This window comes from Manihot esculenta, chromosome 2 (genome assembly GCF_001659605.2).
Source record: "Manihot esculenta cultivar AM560-2 chromosome 2, M.esculenta_v8, whole genome shotgun sequence".
Classification (NCBI taxonomy): Eukaryota; Viridiplantae; Streptophyta; class Magnoliopsida; order Malpighiales; family Euphorbiaceae; genus Manihot; species Manihot esculenta.
The window spans coordinates 13764035-13785755 of record NC_035162.2 but is presented as its reverse complement, the minus strand read 5'-3'; the positions used below and the strand labels follow the sequence as shown (position 1 = coordinate 13785755).

Sequence of the window (21721 nt, the reverse complement as noted above, 5' to 3'; positions counted from 1 at the left end):
GATACAACATTGATACAGCTGGTAGAAATGGAGGGGGAAAAATATATTTTAACTTAAAAAACATATTTGAAAACAACATTTAAAAAATTATTTTCAATATTATTAAAAAATGTTTATTTGATTTTTAATGATTAAAGTATATTAAATTGTTTAAAATGTTTTTAAATAATAAATAAAAAGTTATAAAAAAAGGTAGAAAATGGTTTTATCATTGGTATAAACAATAAACGTCGTCGTTTCATTTTACTCCGACTCTCCGCTTCAGGGAGCGACTGCGGAGCGCCAAGCCTTCCCCTCCATCTTCAGTGCAGTTACTGAGAGAAGCCAATCATCGTTCCAAAGGTACCTCATGGGAAGCTTAAACAACAGAGCTAAAATCTTCACAGCTCACCACCAAGCTCCACCCTGCACCCGCACCCACCAGATTGGTGCCATCCTCCTAGTCGCTGCCACCTTCTTCCTCACTCGTCTATTCGACGAGTCGTTCCCTGCCTGCATTCCCTCCTCCTTCGACCACCACATCACACCCCAATCGCAGAGCCTTGTCCACGTGACCGACGGCGGATCTCTCTCCTGGCCTCAACGAGGCTACGGGACCTACCTTTCTCTCAAGATCTACATCTACGAAGAATATGAGATTGATGGATTGAAAGAGCTGCTTCGCGGCAGGGAGGGAAAAATCTCCCCCGATGCTTGCTTAAAGGGGCAGTGGGGCACTCAGGTAATTCACCTATAGATCATTATGCTATATGATTCAGAAGTACAATCATGGAAATTGGTAGTAGATTGATGTATATAATTAAAATTAGCAGCTACTAAGGCTATTTTAATGGTACATTACGATTTTAGGTTAAAATACACAGGCTCTTTCTAAAATCAAGATTCAGAACGAGGAAGAAAGAGGAAGCTGATTTATTCTTCGTGCCGGCGTATGTTAAATGTGTACGAATGATGGGTGGTCTTAATGATAAAGAGATTAACCAGACTTACGTCAAGGTAAAGCTTTACCTGCTACTTCTTTTTTCTTCAATTTTTGATAGCTTAGTGCGTGTTTATCCTTTTAAATGTTGTTAATTTTTAGGTATTAAGTCAAATGCCATATTTTAGGCGATCTGGAGGCCGCGACCACGTTTTTGTCTTTCCCAGGTATGTAGAAACAGCAAATTGAATGGAAATTGTAAAGTACAAATGCTTTAAATCCTCATGTGACCTCAGTGGGGCTGCTTATACAGGATTTTGGTTTAGTTTAGTTTGTTTCAGGGCTTTCCCCTCGTTTGATGGGTTTGAATATAAAAAGAAAGCAATAAGAAAAGTTTATTTTCTTGTAGTATGAGATGATTTCTGATTGGAAACAGTTATTATTCTGTGTTGTTGTTTGTCATGATTCAACGAAAACACATTGTGGTTGGCTTCTTTAAAGGAGAAAAAGTTGCAATTTTAATGGTGTATGAGACTCATCACTCATAATAAATGTCCTTTTTCTATTATTCACATTATAGTAAATATGTGGAATATTTTCCTCACAGAATATATTAAGTTAGGTTTGTATGGAATCTTCATCAGCAGAATTGGCACAGTTGTTGTGCTTTAGATTTTCCTGTTTAGAATCATGTCTAAGATAAGGAGGGGAAGAACAGAGAGAGAACTTTTGTTAGATAGTTACATCAGACGAAAGCCAGGAAGTTAGATGGTTTCTCATGGTTGAATGATAATGCTCAGCAAATTAACAATTAATAAACTTTTGCTGTTTAGTTTTGTTTCCAGCATTTTATTTTACATACATTTTACATGGTTTTTCTTGCCACTGATGGATATCATACGGGCATTTTTTGCTTGATTGCAGTGGTGCAGGAGCTCACTTATTTAGATCATGGGCAACATACATAAATCGATCCATAATTCTTACTCCTGAGGTATCATTTAATACTTCTGAACATGCTTAATAAAGTGTAAGATTTCCATTTTCATGTCCTTTGGGTCGGGCATGGGAGAAGGGCAAAAGGCTTTGGGGTGGAGGTTTGTAAAATTCACATTTGGTATTTTTAGTTAGGTATTTAATAAGCTTCTAATGAGAGAAATCTTAGCATGGACTCAATTTTGGAGCCTCTGTTTACTTTTAAAACTATTCAAAACATTTAGTTCCGTCAGTGAGGTGAAAAACACATTATAATTGGTTTTGGACTAAATAAAAGAGATGCTCTTAGACTTGGCCTGGGTATTAGTATGTTCAGCCTTTTCCTGTATAGTACTTAGTTTACTTTCAAATGGTAAAACGGTGTGCAATATCCTATTGTTTTATATTCCTTGGACAGTTTTGTGATCCTCTTCGTTCCATTTCTGGGTCTTAGAGCTCTCACTTTATCTCTCTCTCTCTCTTTTCCCATGCATGTCAAATTGGTTGCTTTGTGTTGCATTTATATTCTGTTCCATTTGTTATTTTTATGTTGTATGGATGAATGTTTTATGCATATTAGTTAGTCATGCTATTAGATCTTGTGAATACTTTAATGAGTTTCATTTGATAGCCTGTCCATATATGCTTCCTTGTATTCCAGCTTTGAGTTAATTGTTTTACTTAAAAGAATGTTGCTTGTGTGTTAGTGTAGGGGGATAGGACTGATAAAAAAGATACAAGTGCTTTTAATACATGGAAAGATATCATTATTCCTGGCAATGTGGATGATGGGATGACCAGAAGAGGAACTCCCACAGTTCAACCTTTGCCATTATCAAAGAGGAAGTACTTGGCAAACTATCTAGGTCGTGCACAAGGAAAAGTTGGCCGTCTTAAGTTAATAGAGCTTGCAAAGCAATATCCAGATAAGGTGTGTTCTCTTCTGCAAGTGACCCATTTTTTTCCGTATGCCAAAATACTAGTTGATTTAGTTGAGGTATCAATATGGACTAATTGAAGCGTACATTCTTTATTATGAATAAACTTCTCTTTCTATCCTTTATTCCCCCTACTTTATATGGACTATGAAATTGAACATTAAATGTTCTAATATAAATTATAACTATGCTTAATGGACAGTGATGCTTTCTCTGTATGATTTTTCTTTGAAGAACATTTTTTTGACATAGATGTTATAATAAATGTATATTGTTTTTCTTCATGGCATGCTTGTTGTTTGAATGCATCGGCAGTGACATTAATTCGTGATTTAACTGGCAAGTCCTGCATATTGTTTGTGCTTATGTGTTCCCAAGGCAGGCAACATTGATCTTTAAAGTTCATGCATTGTAAGGCTTTGTCCAATTTGCATGCATTGGCATTGACATTTATAAAGTGATACAACATATGCACCATGACATTGTGAACAGTTGGAATCTCCAGAATTGAAGTTTAGTGGCCCTGACAAGCTTGGGAGGATGGAATATTTTCAAAACCTGAGGAATGCCAAATTCTGCCTCGCTCCACGTGGAGAGTCTTCTTGGACACTTCGCTTTTATGAGTCCTTTTTTGTGGTCTCTCTCTCTCTCTCTCACACACACACACAAATACACATACACACAGAGGCCCATTGACATTATGTTATATTTTTGTGACTAGGAGTGTGTCCCAGTTATATTATCAGATCAAGTGGAGTTACCGTTTCAAAATGTGATCGACTACACCCATGTTTCAATCAAATGGCCATCTACTCGAATAGGTCCTGAACTTTTGGACTACCTAGAAGCAATACCAGGTCGAATTCAACAAACTTCTTGTGTCATTAGCATACTGCCCAGATCATGCAATTGACATTTGGTTTTGTTTCAGATGAGGATGTAGAAAGGATGATAGCCAGAGGGAGACTGATTAGGTGTTTATGGGTATATGCCCCAGAATCTGAGCTTTGTTCTGCAATGCAAGGACTAATGTGGGAACTGCAGAGAAAAGTAAGGCAATTCCACCAATCAGCTGAGACATTCTGGTTGCACAATCGAACTATTGTGAACCGAAACTTGGTTGAATTCTCTAGTTGGAAACCCCCCATGCCATTGCCATGATTTTTCTTGGAAGTACTAGGAAACTGGGTACTTCACATCTTCATTCATTTATTTGGCTGTAAGCTTTATTAATGCTTGTCTAGCGCCACAAATTCACAGGTTGCAGAACAAGTTTCTCATATTTTTTAGGGAATTTAATTTATATATCATGTATAGGCGTCCCAGACTGTACGATAGAGAGAAATTGTTAATGATCACACTGGTTAGTGTATTTTATGATCATACTGGTTATTGTATTTTTAAGTAATTACACATTTGCCAGTTCATCTTCCAAAGTCCCTTCGTTTATATCATTGTCTTTTTTTTTTTTTTACAAATGCAACAGTGGATGCATTTTTCATGGCCTGAAGGCAAATAAGCATACAAAGGATCTTTTCACAAGTTCAGAAATATAATTCAAACTCTTATTAAACCACAACTCAGAAAATCAAATCATCACAACAAATTAAACGCATCAAAACAATCCAACAACCAAATCGAACCTTGTGAGACTGAAAACCAGAGATATCGAAATAGCCATGGCAAAAACTAGGGGCCACACCACCTAGTCATCGGTTCCAGCACAAACAAATCTCTTAAACAATTCTCCCAAGATTCCAAAAAGGCAAACTAGCATAGAATTCAGACACACCACCTAGTCATCGGTTCCAGCACAAACAAATCTCTTAAAACAAACTAGCATAGAATTCAGACTCGCAACGAAAAAATGCACACTATCAGGAGGTGACAACCATAGAGCTTTTGGCAATCTCGCCTGGGGTGTATGTTTAAGCAGGCAGAGCGGTGGCAGCTTCGAGTTTTCATTATCGATCCATGTAAGACCTCCGATAGAAAGAAAGGTAGATCCACAATCTCTTCAAACAGATCACGTAGAAATCTCCCTCAATAATAGAGAACTGGACGATCCATCAACAACACATCAAAAAACCAAAACTACCACACTAACAGGATAGGGAGACCCCTCCATGGAGGTATAGCAAACCGAAAAATAAAACACATAAATAAAAAACTACTCCCGTCGAAAGGGTAAGGGAAACGATTACAACTCCTAGAAAAAGACTACAAATCACTAGAGAAGAGATCGAGCTCAATAACAACACCACCATTTGCAACCAAAAGCAAATAACATTCTGTTTCCTTTTCTCTCTCTTTTTTCAAAATCCCATCACCAATGTTTCCTTTCTCTCTTTTTTCAAAATCCCATCACCGATAACTATTTAAGGAAGCACCCATCTATTTGATTCATCACTCTTGAATCTTGTATATTTTTCAGATTTGTTATTTGATTCTTGAAATATATCTCAAGAAGATTGATTTAATCTATACGTTATACTCAAAATCAATAATGCAATTCAATCATACAGGTAGAAGCGCGAGTTACTTGTATGTCAATCTAGTTGATTTATTTATTTGAACAAAAGAATGAGAAATACGAGAAGCATAAATTTGAATAAACAAAACTAGCTTTTGCATTTACCGAATTAGGTCCCGTAGAAAAGATTTTCTATTTATAGAAAAATATTAATTTCTTAAAAATCAATCATTTTTAAGAAAACAATTTATAATTTTATCTCCGTTATTTGGTAGTAAAAAAACAAAAAGATTTTTAAAAAATTTATATAGAGAATTTAATAATATCAATAAATTTTTAAATGACTTCTATTTTGATTGGAGAAAATTATTTCTCTTGGAAGTAATTTAACATTTTTTTTTAACATGAAAATATTTTCTATTAATTATTGTTGCTGAATATTTTAAATGTTAAAAATTTTTAAAAATTCTTTTTCAAAAAAATATTTCGTAAAGTAAATAAAGTTTTGAAAAAATGGCTTACCCTTTTTACGAATAAAATCATTTCCAAAATTGTAAGAATATTATTAACACTATTAAATTCTCTATTATAATTTTTTGTTTTTTTTAAATAGCAATCAAATACGGAAATCAATTATTATTTTGAAAATTATTTTTATGAAAAACATCTCTATTGAACATATTTTTTATATACAAATTATTTCCGCTAACATATCTTATTTATAATAATTTATCCATAAAATTGAATTTAAAAAAATAGGAAGGAAAGCTCAAAGCTCTATGATGTGGCAGTCATCAATTGGTCCGGTTCATGAGTGGGGGGAATGGACAGCACCAGACAAAAATTACCTTATATTTTTAATTTTTAAGGCTGTAAATTCATTTCTCAATTCGAAATATGATATAAAAATACGCCACGTAGAAGAGCAGAATAGCATATTTTTATCACATAGAATCCAAAATGCGCACGCTATTGGACCACGTCCACAGAAAGACCAACACTAACCTTCTGCCTTAATTTCTACACAATTCCTTCAGCATCAATTGTGGCTGCGCTGCACTTAGCATTGTCAGGACTAAGCCAAAAAAAAAAAAAAGTATATACTTTTTCTGACGAAAATTTGAGTTCTTTGATCTGCAAAAGAGTTCACAGGCATTGATATTATTGTTTCTATATCAGTATCAGTGTCCTAAGCTGTTGAGAAGATGGGAACTACGCTGTTCACTAGTTGTAGCTTTCCTTGGAATCGGAAATGCCATTTGCTGGCTCATTCTTCCCAAGAAACTGGAATATCAAGAGTTAAAGCAACAGCAGAACCAAGAGAAAGTGGGTTTCTTGAGGGAGAAATTGATAAGTCCTCCGTGTTCTTTAAGAGAAGGTCAGTTTTGGTTTCTGGGATTTCTATAGTTTCTTCCGCAGTTCTGGAATATTCAGGAGAGGGATTGGCAGTAGTGAAACAAGGCCTTTTAGCAGGGAGGATCCCAGGTTTATCAGAACCAGATGAAGAAGGTTGGTTTTCCCAGTTTTATACCTGTATTTTCTTTTCCCCTGAACTAAAATGTATCAATATAGAGTTCAGCAGTTAAAAGTAATTCTTGGGTGTGTTTTAGATCGACTAAAAGAAATTATGCATTTTTATCACTAAATTCCACTGAAAAATGGAGACCATAGTGCATAATGGTATAATATAGGCAAAACTTGTCTCAAACAGGCTCCACTTGTATACTGCTAATTGAATGAAACCAATTCGTTTGAACTGAGATTCTTGAATGTAAGCGAACGGTAAATTTCATTATCAAAAACATGCTCAGACAGGCTGGAGGACATACCGCAGACCAGATGAGAAATCTGGGGGGCATGGTGTAGGATGGAGTCCAATTATCCCTTATTCTTTTGCAGTGCCTCAAGATTGGGAAGAGGTAATTCATCTCTGTGCGGCTGATCAATTCTTTTAACTTGATTCACGCTCCTAGACTGAAGGGAGATTCTCATTTTGTATACATGGAAAAATGCTCTGAATTAGCTTGCTATGTATGCAACAGGTTCCAGTATCCATTGCTGATCTTGGTGGCACAGAGATTGATTTGAGATTTGCCAGCTCCAAGGAAGGACGACTGTTCGTCATTGTTGCTCCTGTTCTTAGATTTGCAGACAGTAAGTGCTCTTTCTTTTATCTTATAGTACTTGAACAGTTTGAACACTCAGGAATCTGTAATCTCTCCTCATCCGCTGCTCTATAAACTGTGGCATCTCGTCAAGTCATATTTATTGCGGCTGTTTCACGGATCATACAGATCTTGGTGAAGATGCAACAATTCAGCGTATTGGACCTCCAGAGAAAGTGATCAATGCATTTGGACCAGAAGTGATAGGAGAGAATGTAGAAGGGAAGGTTCTAAGCACAAATGTTGCAGAACATTCTGGAAGAATGTATTACCAGTATGAATTAGAGCCTCCTCATGTACTGATCACTGCAACCGCTGCAGGAAATCGGCTCTACTTATTTGCAGTAACAGGAAGTGGTGAGGGATTAAATCACAAATCACTTCCATTTTTCTTACTTGACATAAACCAAGCAGCATAAATATCAACAGAAAGGTAATCATACCTTCTACCATAATTGCAGGTCTTCAGTGGAAAAGGCACTACAAGGATTTGAAGAGAATAGCTGAATCTTTCCGTGTTGTCTAGTTGAGCTCTTATCTGAATTGAACTAAGCAAAGCAGTATGCTTTTCCCCCCCGCATTCTAAAACAAGAACAGATAGGAGAATGCATTTACAGCAAAATTAATTCCCATTTAATATACTTTGTTCGAAGAAAATTTGTGAAATGCTCTGTAGAGGTTTTGAAAAAAAAATGTATTTACAGTATTTACGTTCAAGTTAAATTGGAAATATATATATATACTCTGGATGTATTTTTTGAGAAAAAAGTCCCAGATGTTAAGTCTGCAGCACCTCCATACATATGGGAATAAAAAATCCAGGTCCAGCTGCTTGGCAATTGCATTTTTAACTCTTAGCTTTGCCGAGCATTTGGCCCCTCACAGCCTACAATATGGAAAACCTCATGCACCACATCACCTTTTAGTCGATTGCGAAGCATTGCATTCCTCAAGTCTGTCGCAGTTCAGAGGGGGTGTCCCCTTTTGATTGAAAAGCAGAGCAGGTGATGTTGCCATATATTTCCCTCTTTCTTCTGCTGACCAGCCTTGCATGATTGAACATTAGCAACAAGGAGCGGCATAACAAGGTTAAACCTGGACCAAAAACTAGACTTCTCTAGTCTACTGGGGAGCTAATGTCCCATCCAACTTAAAAGCACAGCAAGTGAAATGCTCATCTTTCTTCTGGTGATCACTGGACATAAGGAGTGTGCAACAACGTTGTCGCTTTGCCTAGATGTGGAATCACATCTTTTACAAGTGTCTTTGAGTTTTACAGAGACCTTTTCTCCAAAAAATGGATGGTGGTCCACTTTATATGGCAGTTAACTTGGTACAAGCAATATTATTGCTCTGTATTCACAAGCACAACTGAGCTGCGTCCTGGTATCTTAGGAAGCCCTTTATTCACCATAACAATCCTCATCCTTTCAGCCTTCTCCCAACTATCAGAAGCAGCAAATACATTCGACAGCAGAACACAATGTGGATCATTGCCAGAATCTATACTGCACTCTTCTCTTCTAACCTCTTCCATCACTTGCTCTACCATATCCATATCCAAATGAACACGACAAGCTCCAAGCAAAGCACCCCAAACTGCATCATTTGGTTTCATTGGCATTTTCTTAATGAACTGATAAGCATCTTGTAGTCTTCCTGCACGCCCCAGAAGATCAACCACGCAGCCGTAATGCTTGATGCTTGCTGCTAATCCACACTTCTCCATCTTAGAGAAAATCTCCAAACCTTCATCTATGAATCCCCCATGTGCACAAGCAGAGAGGACAGATAAAAATGTTATCTCATCAGGTTTCTCATTTGACTCTTCCATCCTCCTGAAAAAATCAAGAGCTTCTTTGCACTGCCCATGAATGGCAAAACCTGATATCATAGCATTCCAACAGGCACTATTTTTAGAGGTCATCCCTTCAAAGATCGATCTCGCATTAGTTAAATCCCCACATTTTGCATACATGTCAACTAATGCATTCATAACAAACTGATTGAGCTGTATCCCTTTATCATATACCATGTGGTGAACATCTTTACCAACATCCAACAGACCCAGCTGGGCACAAGCAGATAAAATACTCGCAACTGTGACTTCATCAGGTTCAAATCCATCAGCTTGCATCTTTCTGAACGCTTCCAGGGCTTCCTCACAAAACCCATTTTGCGTATACCCACAAATTAGAGAATTCCAATTTACCAAGTTCCTAATTGGAACTCGATCAAAAACAGCCCTGGCCTCCTTGACGTTACCTATTTTGCAATACCCTGAAACCATTGATGACCATGAGAAGAAATTCCTCTCGGGCATCTCTTCGAAAAGAACCCTTGCTTCCGCCATCAGTCCTTTGCTTGCATATCCATCAACCATCACACTCCATGTTACCACATTCTTCAAATCAGGAGGTACCTGGTCGAACAAATACCTAGCAGTAACCAAATCTCCACTCCCTGCGAACCCATGAATCATTTCAATCCAAGTAACCGCAGTCCTTGTAGACATTTTCTCAAATAAAGCTGACGCGGATTTCATATCTCCATTTCTAATGTATCCACCAATCATCGCATTCCATGTGACAACATTTCTCTCAGGCATACAATCAAACACTTTACGCGAATTAAATATATCCCCGGATTTCCCATACATGTCAACCAACGAAGTTCCAATCACTACATCAAAATCCACCCCTTTCTTGATTGCCTCACCATGCAAACATTTTCCATATTTTAAAATAGAGGCAGAAGCGCAAGCTTTAAGAACTGCAGGCACTAAACCCAGTATGTAAACTCCTTTACAGCGAATTTGATTATATAAAAGTAATGCTTCTCTTTGTGATCCTTGATGGATGTATTTCCTGATGAGGAAATACCAATTTGGCTGGTGTGCATTCGCGTGGCACGAGCGAGAGTTTTGTTTGATGAAATTTTGATGGTCATTGTTTGTGTTCTTTTGTGGGTTCTTCTGAGACAACCTTGTTAGTCTCATTTTTCACATCTCATAGTCTACCTATTGCATGTTCTGCAGCGATTAGGGACTCCTTTCTTTCTGACAATCCCTTCTTATTAATTTAATAAATGAAAATTAACAAGAACCAAATCGTAAGAAAATCTCAAACCTTTCTTCTGTCTTGAAGGCTAATTGTGTTTGTCCAAAATGTGCTTCTGAACTTTTATGCTAAATGTGGCCGGAAATTGGGTCCCATTTAATTTTTTTCGTAGAAGACGACCCGCTTTGTCTCATAGGTTGATAAATGGATTTCATCCAATGAAATATTATTGTGATAAAAGAATGGTGTCGTATGCTGAGTCATGCAGGAAATTGGATTCTTGAGTGAATGTGATTTATGATTATCAATTCAGAGCTACCATGTCCGCATATAGTTTCAAATTACAATGCAGCATTTGAGGCATTATTTCTTATCCCATGTTAAAAAATAATTTTTTTAAAGAATAAAAGCCATGTATGATTAATTGAAAATTCATTTGAATTTTGTTTTACAAATTATTTCTTTTTTCAAACTATGCATTTTCACATTTTGTACTATGATAGTTATCTTAATGATTCATAGTTGACAAGATATATCCAAGAGCCATATTTATTATTGACATGCTTTTGGTAAAATTAGTTGTTTCTAGTGTAGAGAGAGAATCCCCCCTTCTGGAGTTTTTCTCTAGGCTTCTGTCCTAGTTTCTTTGCAGGTCTCCGAGCAAGAGAAGGTTGCTCTCCACCTGGTTGCGAGTCGTCCTCCCCATCATTGGGTGGAATGTTGATAGTTTCTTCTGGTTTCTTGGCAGATCAGGGCATTGAAGAGAGAACTTACTTTGATTCTGCATGATGTGTTCTTTTTCCTTTTCTTGTTTGCAAATCTGCATGAGAGCTTCACCTTCTTGATCTGCTTCTGTTTCAGGCTTAAGGAGGCTTAATCTGGAGCGGTTTTCTGGGTTTGGTGACCTATTAGATGCTCTCATGTTGCAGTCGCCTCTATGAATCTCTGACCCTTAACGCAAAAAATAAACCGTGAGCGATACCTCATCCCCCTTCCTTTCTTTTCTTGGTTGTTTGAACTTTGAAGCTGGTAAGGGTGCTTGTGGATGGTGATCCTTGTTTGAGTTGGGGCTTCACTTCTTCTTTATTTCCTTCGGACATGCAATTTGTATACAACCTTGAGCTTTCATGTTCTCTCAGTAAAGGCCATCGGTAGTTTTTGTTATCATCTTTGAGTTTGTTGAGCTTCTCTTATTTTGATGGTGGAATAGACTCAGCTATAGAACACCTTGCCTCTTCTCAGTCGTGCTGCTTCAACCCTCTCTCACCGGCAACGCTTCAAGCTTCCTTCTAGTTTAGGTTGGTATGGTTTCACTGTTCATGAGCTTATGGGCCTATGTTTTCTGCCTGGGTTTGATTGTAAGGGCTTGGTCCTGTTTGGTTTGGCTAGCTGTTTGGGTTGCAGTAGAACTTAGGCCTATATTTTCTAATCCTATGCAATACATTTCTATCTTTGACACAAAAAAAAAATTGACCTCATGATGGGTCATCATTCATTATCTGCCCAAAATGTATATACATCTGGGCTCTGATTGAGTTAGGTGTAACATGGCCTGTAATGGCTTTCAGCAGTTTACACAGTGAAGTTTCATGTTAAAGGCAATGACATACAATTATTGCAATCCCTTTTTGACGTAGAAGAAGTTGATTGGACACGTGGATGAAAGGGATGGAGCACAAATGAACAGCCTTTCCATAAATTTTCTGGGAAAATGATTGTCTATACCACCTTCCCAGTACTTGTCCATGTCTTCTCAGTAATACAGGAAACTTTGTCTATGGTGAAATTCACAAACGCCCAATGGTGAGCTGCCATGCCTTCAATTTCACCCACCATTAAACAGAAGCATGTGAACTTTTCTCAAAGTGGGTTCGCACCTCCCAAGTATGTTGTAACTTTTGATTATGTTGGTGTCATTTCAAGACCTCCTGGTATTTTGGTTTCTGTTTTTGATAGTGAATGTTATGATTAATCCTGAATTGGAAATGGGAACAATGGAGTTGAAACGTGCCACAATTGTGTGAAATTATTCTTTTGTGGTTGATAAAAAACAGATTCTTAACTAATCAACTGATATTGTCCACTCTTTCTTTTTCTTTTTCTTTCTTTTTTTCTTGAAGTTTATCCAAATTCCTGTTGGTGATGGGATGAGAAAACAAATGATTAATCATGGAAAGGTTCTTATAAAAATGGGATTAGCTCGGCTTACTCACTCTCAAAAGTTAGTTTAAAAGTTGAAGAGAAGTGTATATATAAAGAGTTGTAATGGTATATTTTCTCTATCCGAAACTAAAATAGAAATTTAACATATACATCAACGTCCATAATTATAATTAAATATATAAGACGTTAAATACTTTATATTATCCGTGAGACTAGCAAATGGAGTTCTGAATTAGTTGCTGCTTGTGAAGTATAGAAGGAAATTAAATTTGAATTCGCAGTGGTAAAACCTACTAATCATCATATAAAAATCTAAAAATTACAATAACAAAGAAAAAAATGAGGTTTGTGATGATTTTTCAATAGTTTATCCGATAATATTGTAATAATAGTTATAGATTTGTTATTATAATACAATTAAGATTGCAATTTAAAATTATTGTTAAAAAATTTAAATTTTTATCATATATATAAATATATTTTAATAAATACTCATTATTTTATAATGTTTGTTAATTTTCTTTTACATATATTAAAAAAATATAATTTTTTTAATCAATTTTTTAATTAAATATGAAGAGATGTTTTAAATAATCATTTAGAAAAAATAAGAGATCGTTTGAAAATAAAATAAAATTATAATAATCAAATTATAATATATATTAATTATAATATAAAATAATTTTATATTTAATAAGATTATAATTAATTTTAATAGTATTTTTGGAGTAAACAGTTGCCGCTATAAAAATAAAAACAGTCTGTTATTATTAATTTTTAACTATAATTTAAATATATAATATAATAATTTACTACTGTTATTTTATTAAACCTATTTTTTTAGCAGTAAAACTAAAATCCAAAGTTTTAATTCTAAATTAAGAAAATGTGAGATTTAATTTATCCAAAAATCAACACAAAAAAAAAAATTTATGAAACTTTATAAAACATGAGTTACCATGTTCTAAATCAATATGGATAATTTTACATAACCTAACAAAGGTTATGTAGCAATAATCATACATTTTTTTTACAAAAAGAAAAAAAAATTGCTTATAGTGGATGCTTTTCATTTCTGGTCTTCATTATCAAGATCAAGATTAAGTGCTGAAGCTGGTGGTTTGAGTTGGTAGTTTCTTTTTGTCTGCATGCTAAATCGAAAAAGTAGTTGGCACATGGCTATAGTCAACTGGGATTATGATAGTCTAACTCTACTTTCTGAAGTTTAAGCCTTAAGTCAATGATTTATAATTTTGATTATTATTAAATTTAGAGAAATTTACAAGTTCACAAATGAGCAGCCACGCGGAAGAGGATGAACAATACAGAAACAAGAAGATGTTCTTTTTCAATCTGAAACCATACTAAGTGACACGCAGCATTCTGCTGTCCTGCCATTGCCAAAGAATATTGAACGACATTCTGTGAGATTACAGTGAGTATAAAGCAATTTCTGTAAATGGAACACAGAGACACATGTTTCAATAATCAGTTTCCTTCTTTGCTTTAACTTTCACGTAGTGGAGGTATTTGGTGTAATAATCATGATCTCAAGTTACTGTACAGTTTGGAGAAATATATATTCTTTGTACTTATTCATGAACTAAATCAATCAAAACTAAACTCAAAAGAATCAAATATTGTGTGATAAGGGAAGAGAGAAACATGGATCAAAGAGTAATCAAACCTACTGATTCTCTACTTGTCAATGATAAGGACAGCAGGCCATGATCAGAGAGAGAAAAGGGAAGATTACTTTTGTAGTTATAATATGCTTGTTCTGTCACCTTTATCTGATTCTCATTATCCCAGTTCTTTTGAAGCAAATCCAATTTATTTGATTAAATTTTGATAAGGAATTTTTACTGGGGTATGAGTTTTTTAAGAGAAACCAACTGTCCATTCTCTAGAAAAGCATAGATTCTATTACTGTTATTTGTCCAATGCAGTTGGAACCTTGAACCTTCCTCATGGTTGAGGTCACCATCAGCAGCAGGAGGCATGAGGTGAGATTTTCGAGGTGCCAACAATGGCCGTTCTGGGCACTTGTTTAGGTAAAAGAAGGTTTAACGCTCATGCATCGCAACTTAGTACTGTTTTTGCGTGGATGTTTTTCCAAGAATTCTACGAGTTTGTTTTTGTGTATGTCAGTAATAATTAAAATTTTAATTTTTTTTAAATTTTTCAATATTTTACATTTAGATATTTTTAAATTAAATTTAATTTTAAATTATTATAAATTTTTATTAAACTCAAAAATTTATTAAGTAGGATCGTTTTTCTGTTTAAAATAATATTTTTATTTATTCGATCAAATTTTATTAATATAATTTATGATTTTGCTTTAATAAAAAAATAAGTAGATTTTTTAAAATAAATTAATGCTAATAAATAAGTAGATTTCTTTTAACAAATAAATAATTTCTGTAAAAATATAAAAAATATTTTTGTAATAAATTAATGCTAAATTAAGATTTTTCTAAGCGGTTCGTTATATTACATTAATTTAGAGATTTTTTTTTGTATATGATAAAAAAAAATATGAAAAGGGAATAAAGAAAACCCAAATAAATTAAATAAAAAAAGGTATATAACAAACAGATTAATAGAATTTTAGGTCATATCGGTATTTAAAAATAATAAATATATTATGAATTTATCGTAGTTTTTATTTAGTTTTTTTTATTATTATTATTTTATAACTCATTGAGTTCATTGAATATAGTCGTCGGTCTTAATGCAAAGTATATCCCAAGTGTCGTTAAGAAAAAGCGATGCTAACGTTAGAATGTTCTATATAATAACGTGTCTCAAACTTTTCACTTATTTTATTAGTTTTTTGAAAAATATATATATACCATATTAAACAATTTCTTACATCCAAAATTCATTTTATATTTATAAAACTTTGATTTTTATGGTTACAGTTTGGTGGGCATAAAAATTTTGCAATGAACGGTCCTTCAATTTTGGGGTCCAAATATCAGTTCTCGCCTCCTAATCTTGAACAAGACTAAGAAAATATATCAAGTAAGGAATGATTATTTTCCTTCTTCTTTTCAAAGTCAATGTCAAGTGATTAGAGTGGTCTGGACACCAGCAGCTATGGAGTGAATTACAATAAACACAGATGGTAGTGTGCGTCAAAATTCAGGAGCTGCAACCAGTACGGATTCTTTTCGAGACAGTTTTGATAAATGGCCACTTGATTTTCGTTGTGTGTTGAGAGTTTGTGGTGTGGTTGAGGCTGACCATATATCATGCTTTGAATGTGATTTGGAGTAGAGGATGGCGGAAAATTGTTATTCAAACTGATTTTTAAGTTGTTGTTCAGTTTTTTCAAGGTCGGGGTAGTGATGTTTATAGACTGCAACCTTTAGTTATTAATTGCAGAGCTCTTATCCGGCGAAAATGAGAGATTAAGATCGTGTAAATATATAAAAAAATTAATATAATAGCGGATTATTTTATAAATAGTTTGCATGATGAAGTTTTTGATGAGTTTTATTAATTTGCCTTCATCTAGTATTAAGCTCCTCTTGAATACTGACTGTATGAATATTTTTCGTAATCGTATAATAAATTAAAAGATTTTATCTCTCCATTTCAAAAAAATAAATTCATTTTATATGGGTAATGGATCGTTTATAATTTTATGCAATAAATGTTATAATATAATTTTATGCAATAAAAAGCATATTTTGGTACGTGTTTGAAACTTTCATGCAGACTTAACCTGTCAGATAGGGCACCAAAAGTTGGCCAAAAACTAAAGGAGGATGAAATTGAAAACCTCATAAATAGGAGAATTACCAACCACAGAATTAATTATTATTTTAATTATTATATTGCAGAATACAAGAAGAATCGGGATAGATAAGCATTACATGTGGCAGCGCCTATCCTCTGTGTGTGGCCAAGCCTTAGTAAACTCAGATCCCCTTCTTTTAGGGCAATTCACAATTAAAGCCTTCAGCACCTCTAATTTATTATTATGGGCCCCATTTTAAACCTAATTATAATTAAGCTGGTCCACATATCAAAATATATTTTTTTATTTTTATAATCACGTAATTTTTTTTATTAATTTGGTTAAAACTAGATCAAATTTAAGTAAATTGATTTTATATAAAAATCACATTTTTTACTTTTAAAAATAAAAATAAAACTAATTAGACAATCAATTTGATCAAATTAAAAAAAAACAATTAACAGTATATTTAGAATAGAGTTGGGTATCAAAACTATTAATTAGATTTAAAAATAAAAATTATTTTTTATGAGTTTTCTTTGTTTTTTTCAGAGTTATTTTTTTAGCTACCTACTATATCTAATATAAATCTATCAAGATCTTGAAAATTTTGCTTTTATGAAAAAGTTATTCTTTCCATTTTATATAATAAGTGATTTTGTTTCGATATATAAATTTTTGTTTTTTTTTTTCAAATGAAACACAAAAATAGAATTGAATTAATGAACTGCATAATAAAAATTAAGTTTTTCCTTTTTTATTTTAATAATAAATGTGTTAAATTACATAAATAGAGACACTCGAATTTAGAATCTCACAAATTTAAATTTATTTTTTATTTTAAAAATTTTAAAAATATTATTCTTATTTTGAAATCAAATATTTGACAAAAATTTAATTTAATTAATTTCTCTTATTTGAATTGAAATTATTCAATTATTTTTATATTAAAGAAATTTCATTTTAAAATAAATTGAAATCTTGAATGTTTTAATAAGAATTTATTTAATTTTTTTTTTTATAAAAAGTTTCATACTAAATAAAGAATAAAAAAATATTAAGTATCTAAACAATTAGGGCTGATTATTCGGTCTGAAAAATTAAAAATTAAAATTTTAAAATTTATAAAAATCAAATTAAATTTATTTTTAATAGAAATTGATTTGAATTAAATTGGTTTGATTTAGTTTGATTTGATAAGTGAAACCTTTTATTTTTAAAACATTGTTTTTAATATTCTAAAATTTAATTAAAATATTTCAATTTTAACTATAGTCTAATATTTCTATATGATCAAAAATTATATATTATTGTTACTAATTGGTTTTATTATTTTTATATCAAAATTGAATCAAAATGAAATAATTAAAATTTTTAAAAATAAAATTAAATAAAATTTAAAAAATTAAATTAAAATTTTAAATTAATTCAATTCGATCAATTTTTTAATTTGAATTGATTACTACCGACTCTACAAACGATACGATGCTTTATTTTGCTTTTTATCATCGAATGTAACCAACATATATTGATTGATATGATTAGTAGAGAATTTAGCAAAAATTTAATGACATAAAGAATATGTTAGAAATTCTACTTGTAATAAACTGCAAAAATAAAGTGAATACATACATTAATGTTTTTTTTTTTTTTTTTGTCAACTTATTCTCAGAATTTTTAAGAAAAATAAAAGATCAAATCCTAAATTAACCGAATTTACCATTTGAAAGATGCAACTTGCAATACTAGCAAACCTGGAATTAATATACACCTGGAAGCACCTACCTTTGAATTATTGATGGCATCATGAAATTAATTCAGCTAATAATAATTTGTGTGATTTTAGTATAAAGTCAGGTACTATAATTTTAGATAAAGACACCATGTACCCTTTGCTATAATTGCCTAACTCATTCATTTTCACTTGCCTTCAAATATTTGTAATTATAACACATGATCAGCCCGTAATTTATGTCGAATATTTATTAGAAGTGTATAGAAAGTGAAAATAAGAGAAAAATAAATGAGAGAAAATAATAAAAGAAATGAAAAAGAAAAAGAAAAAAATGGAAAAATAAAAATTATAAAAAGAAAAAGGAAGAATGAGAATAAAGTAAAAAGATGATTAGAAAAATTAGAGAAGAAATTAAATAGAAAATGATTAAAGAAGAAAATAAATGAAGAGAAAATAATAAAAAAATATAAATAAAAAGAAAATGATAGAAGAAAATAATATTAGAGAAAATAATATAAATAATAATTATAGAGGAAATGAAGAATAAGGGAAGGAAGAGAAAAAAATAATTAAAAAAATAAAAAAGCGAATGAAAAGTTATGAAAAAAAATAAAAAAATAATAGAATAAAAAATAAAATGAGATAAATTTATTAACCCATATTGATTTAATAATATTGATTTAATAGTTTTTTATTGATTTAATAATAAAGTTTAATAATAAATTTTTAAATTTATTAGTAATTTTTTAACATATTTTTAACAAATTTAAAATTTATTAATAATTTAAATATTTTTTTAAATTTATTAACACATACAAATCAGTTGATTAATTAGATTTTAAATTTACATTAATTATTTTATAAATTTATAAATTATTAACGAATTTTAAAATTCATTAATAATACATTATCAATAAATTTTATTATTAATGAATTTTAAATTTACTGTTAAAAGTTTTACATAATTTTTTATGTTAAAATTTACTCGTTTGATAATAAAATCTTGATAATCTCGAATTTTTTTTAGAGTGAAGATAAGGATTAATAGCTGAAAAGTTAATATTTATCTGGACACGTATTTATTTTTATTTTTATTTTAATAAAATTATTTTTAAAATTATAAAGTTTTTAATTTATTTTAATTGGTTTCAAATAAAAAATATATGATAATTTTCATTTATTTATCTTTGTCAAAAAGGCTATATACAGGTTTGTAGTGCATATAAGACAAAATATATAGACTCTAGAAAAGCATTTGAGGTAAGAAAGTTTAGACAATTATTCTCTGAATAAGAGAAAAGCAAGGAATAATTTAGAGATATAAATCATAGAATATTTATAAAAATTAAACTATTTAAACTATCCCTCAATTTTCAATTTCCAATTAAAAAAAAATTCAATTCATTTTAATAATATTTAAATTTATTAAAAAATAATCAATAATAAAAAAATCTAATAATAATAAATTTTATCTTATCTATATAACAGAAGAACGCAGAAAGAAAACCACTCTATGAAAACCTGGGGAAGGAGAAGAGGTATTAAAAAGTGAAGCTGCTTACTGTTACTGATGTTATTGGCGGTTGGTATACGTTCACATTGATAATTGCTATTATATATATGTTTGTGTCAAAAACGTGCAATTGGTTGAAATTTATAGTTTTGGTACAATAATGGAGGGCCATGCCATTGCCATGCTCAGGCACAGCCGCTCAGCTCAGTTCAGATATGCTGTCAGAAATTTGTTGTTGTGTTGTGCCCAAGTTTCAAGCTTGCCTTTAGCCCTTTTGCCATTGCATTAGGGTTTCAAGCTTCTACGCAACTACTACTATTCTTCGAAGACAAAATCACCCAACATTGTTAGTTGCTATTCTTTGTCATCCACATTAATGTTGCCATGGCTTAATTTGTTATTGAATTTGGTTTTAAGAGAGTGAAATTTTTCCAATTTAAATTTAATAATTTAATTAAAATTTTATATTATTTAAATATTTTTTATAATTACTCATATTTGACTAATTCTCTTGCAGGATTGCGATATTGGCAAGGATGGATATAGCTTTCATGTTAGGTTGTGGTAGTTTGTGTTTCTTTTGAGTTTTTGCTCTTCATATTTTCTAAAAAAGGTTACGGTTAATCTCAATCAAAAATGTTATAATTCGAATTTTCCCATTTTTCTGACAATGATTTGAAAACCTCAAATACCGAATTGACATGTTTATTCGTCTAATTAATGAATGTACTTAACAAAGTCAATAGTTTAATCAACGGTACGTACATGCAAATACCGCATATGTCCGAATTTATATTTTTTTATAAATTATATTTTAAATTTTAAATTTTAACATAATTAATATATTAATTTTTATAATTTTAAATTTCAACACTTAAATTTTTATATAACTATTCAGTTTAAATTGAATATCATTTTATTCATAATTTCATCCATTTATAATTTATAAAATAAATATTTAAAATACTCTCATAAAAATTTAAATTTTTTTTAATATAGATAATAATTTTATATTATATAAAATATATTTTATCTCTTAAATTTTAGCGTAATTGATAAATTAATTTTTATATTTTTTAAATTAAATCCTTAAATCTTTATATTTAATCTATATAAAATTATAATTTTTTATCCATTATACACATTATTTGAAAACTAATGGATGGTTAAACTTTTTTTGAAAGTATAATTTTTTTTTAAAATATTATTTATAAAAGTTTACGATCTATTTAAAAGTTATTTAGTACTATTTAAAAATAGTTGAAATTGTAAGTATTTTTTGAAAGTTTTAATGTTATAAGTATTAAAATATTTTAATAAATTGAAATCGAAAAAAATATGTTAAAAAGTAATTGAATGAGACATTTTAAATAAAAAGTAATAAATATTTAAGTATTTCTTTAAATAAAAAATGAAAGAATAAAACATTTAAATTATAGTAAATAAGGACGGATTAATTATGGAGAAATTTAGGTGCATGTTTTAAAAAATATATAAATTGATTCATTAATTATGCTAAAATTTAAAATTTTAAGTGTAATTTTTTTATTTAAAAAGAATAATAAATATATTTTCACTAAAATGGATAGAGATCTCTAATTTAAATCAACGAATTATAAAAAAATTTAAATATTTGATTTTAGAAATAAAAAAATTAATTTATTAATTATGGTAAAATTTAGAAATTAAAGTATAATTTATTTTTTTTTTAATGTAAAGTTTAAAATTAAAAGAGAAAAAGAATGCGAAAACTCAAATTGGCAATTCCCACATTGTCCACGGGGGCTTTTACATGTTCATATAAACTTAATGTTTAAGTTATTTTTTGAAAATTAGTTTTAATTAAACATTTATTTGAAATTTATAAATAGTTAAAATTTTAAATAATTATATATTTAGTTATACTTGCAAGTAATAGTCTGTTAACATATTTAATAATTGAAAACAACTATAATTGTATTTTTTATATAATCATAAATATTATTATTTTATTTATATTAGATTAATATATTAAGAAATAAAATATTTTT

The 21721-nt window shown here is 30.9% G+C and overlaps 3 protein-coding genes across 4 annotated transcripts; 2 read left to right on the top strand and 1 right to left on the bottom strand.

Annotated features, from left to right (window-relative positions):
* Positions 1-235: 235 nt before the first annotated feature.
* Positions 236-4268, top strand: LOC110609776 (probable beta-1,4-xylosyltransferase IRX10). 2 transcript variants are annotated; one of them, XM_021749571.2, is made up of 8 exons: positions 237-721; positions 850-996; positions 1082-1146; positions 1844-1913; positions 2607-2825; positions 3325-3468; positions 3554-3689; positions 3764-4268. In XM_021749571.2, the coding sequence occupies exons 1-8, from the start codon at positions 350-352 to the stop codon at positions 3991-3993; spliced, it is 1383 nt and encodes a 460-aa protein (XP_021605263.1). In that variant the 5' UTR covers positions 237-349; the 3' UTR covers positions 3994-4268. The 2 variants fall into 2 exon arrangements, with proteins under 2 accessions (XP_043810240.1, XP_021605263.1); XM_043954305.1 differs by lacking the exon at positions 3325-3468 and having other exon boundaries at positions 236-721.
* A 2018-nt stretch (positions 4269-6286) lies between these two features.
* LOC110605817 (psbP domain-containing protein 4, chloroplastic) lies at positions 6287-8193 on the top strand. The gene is made up of 5 exons (XM_021744468.2): positions 6287-6814; positions 7121-7224; positions 7348-7459; positions 7600-7827; positions 7932-8193. The coding sequence occupies exons 1-5, from the start codon at positions 6511-6513 to the stop codon at positions 7994-7996; spliced, it is 813 nt and encodes a 270-aa protein (XP_021600160.1). The 5' UTR covers positions 6287-6510; the 3' UTR covers positions 7997-8193.
* Positions 8194-8205: 12 nt separating this feature from the next.
* Positions 8206-12047, bottom strand: LOC110605812 (pentatricopeptide repeat-containing protein At3g21470). Its single transcript, XM_021744454.2, has one exon. It carries the CDS (start codon positions 10466-10468, stop codon positions 8816-8818), a length of 1653 nt encoding a protein of 550 aa, XP_021600146.1. The 5' UTR covers positions 10469-12047; the 3' UTR covers positions 8206-8815.
* Between the last annotated feature and the right edge of the window lie 9674 nt (positions 12048-21721).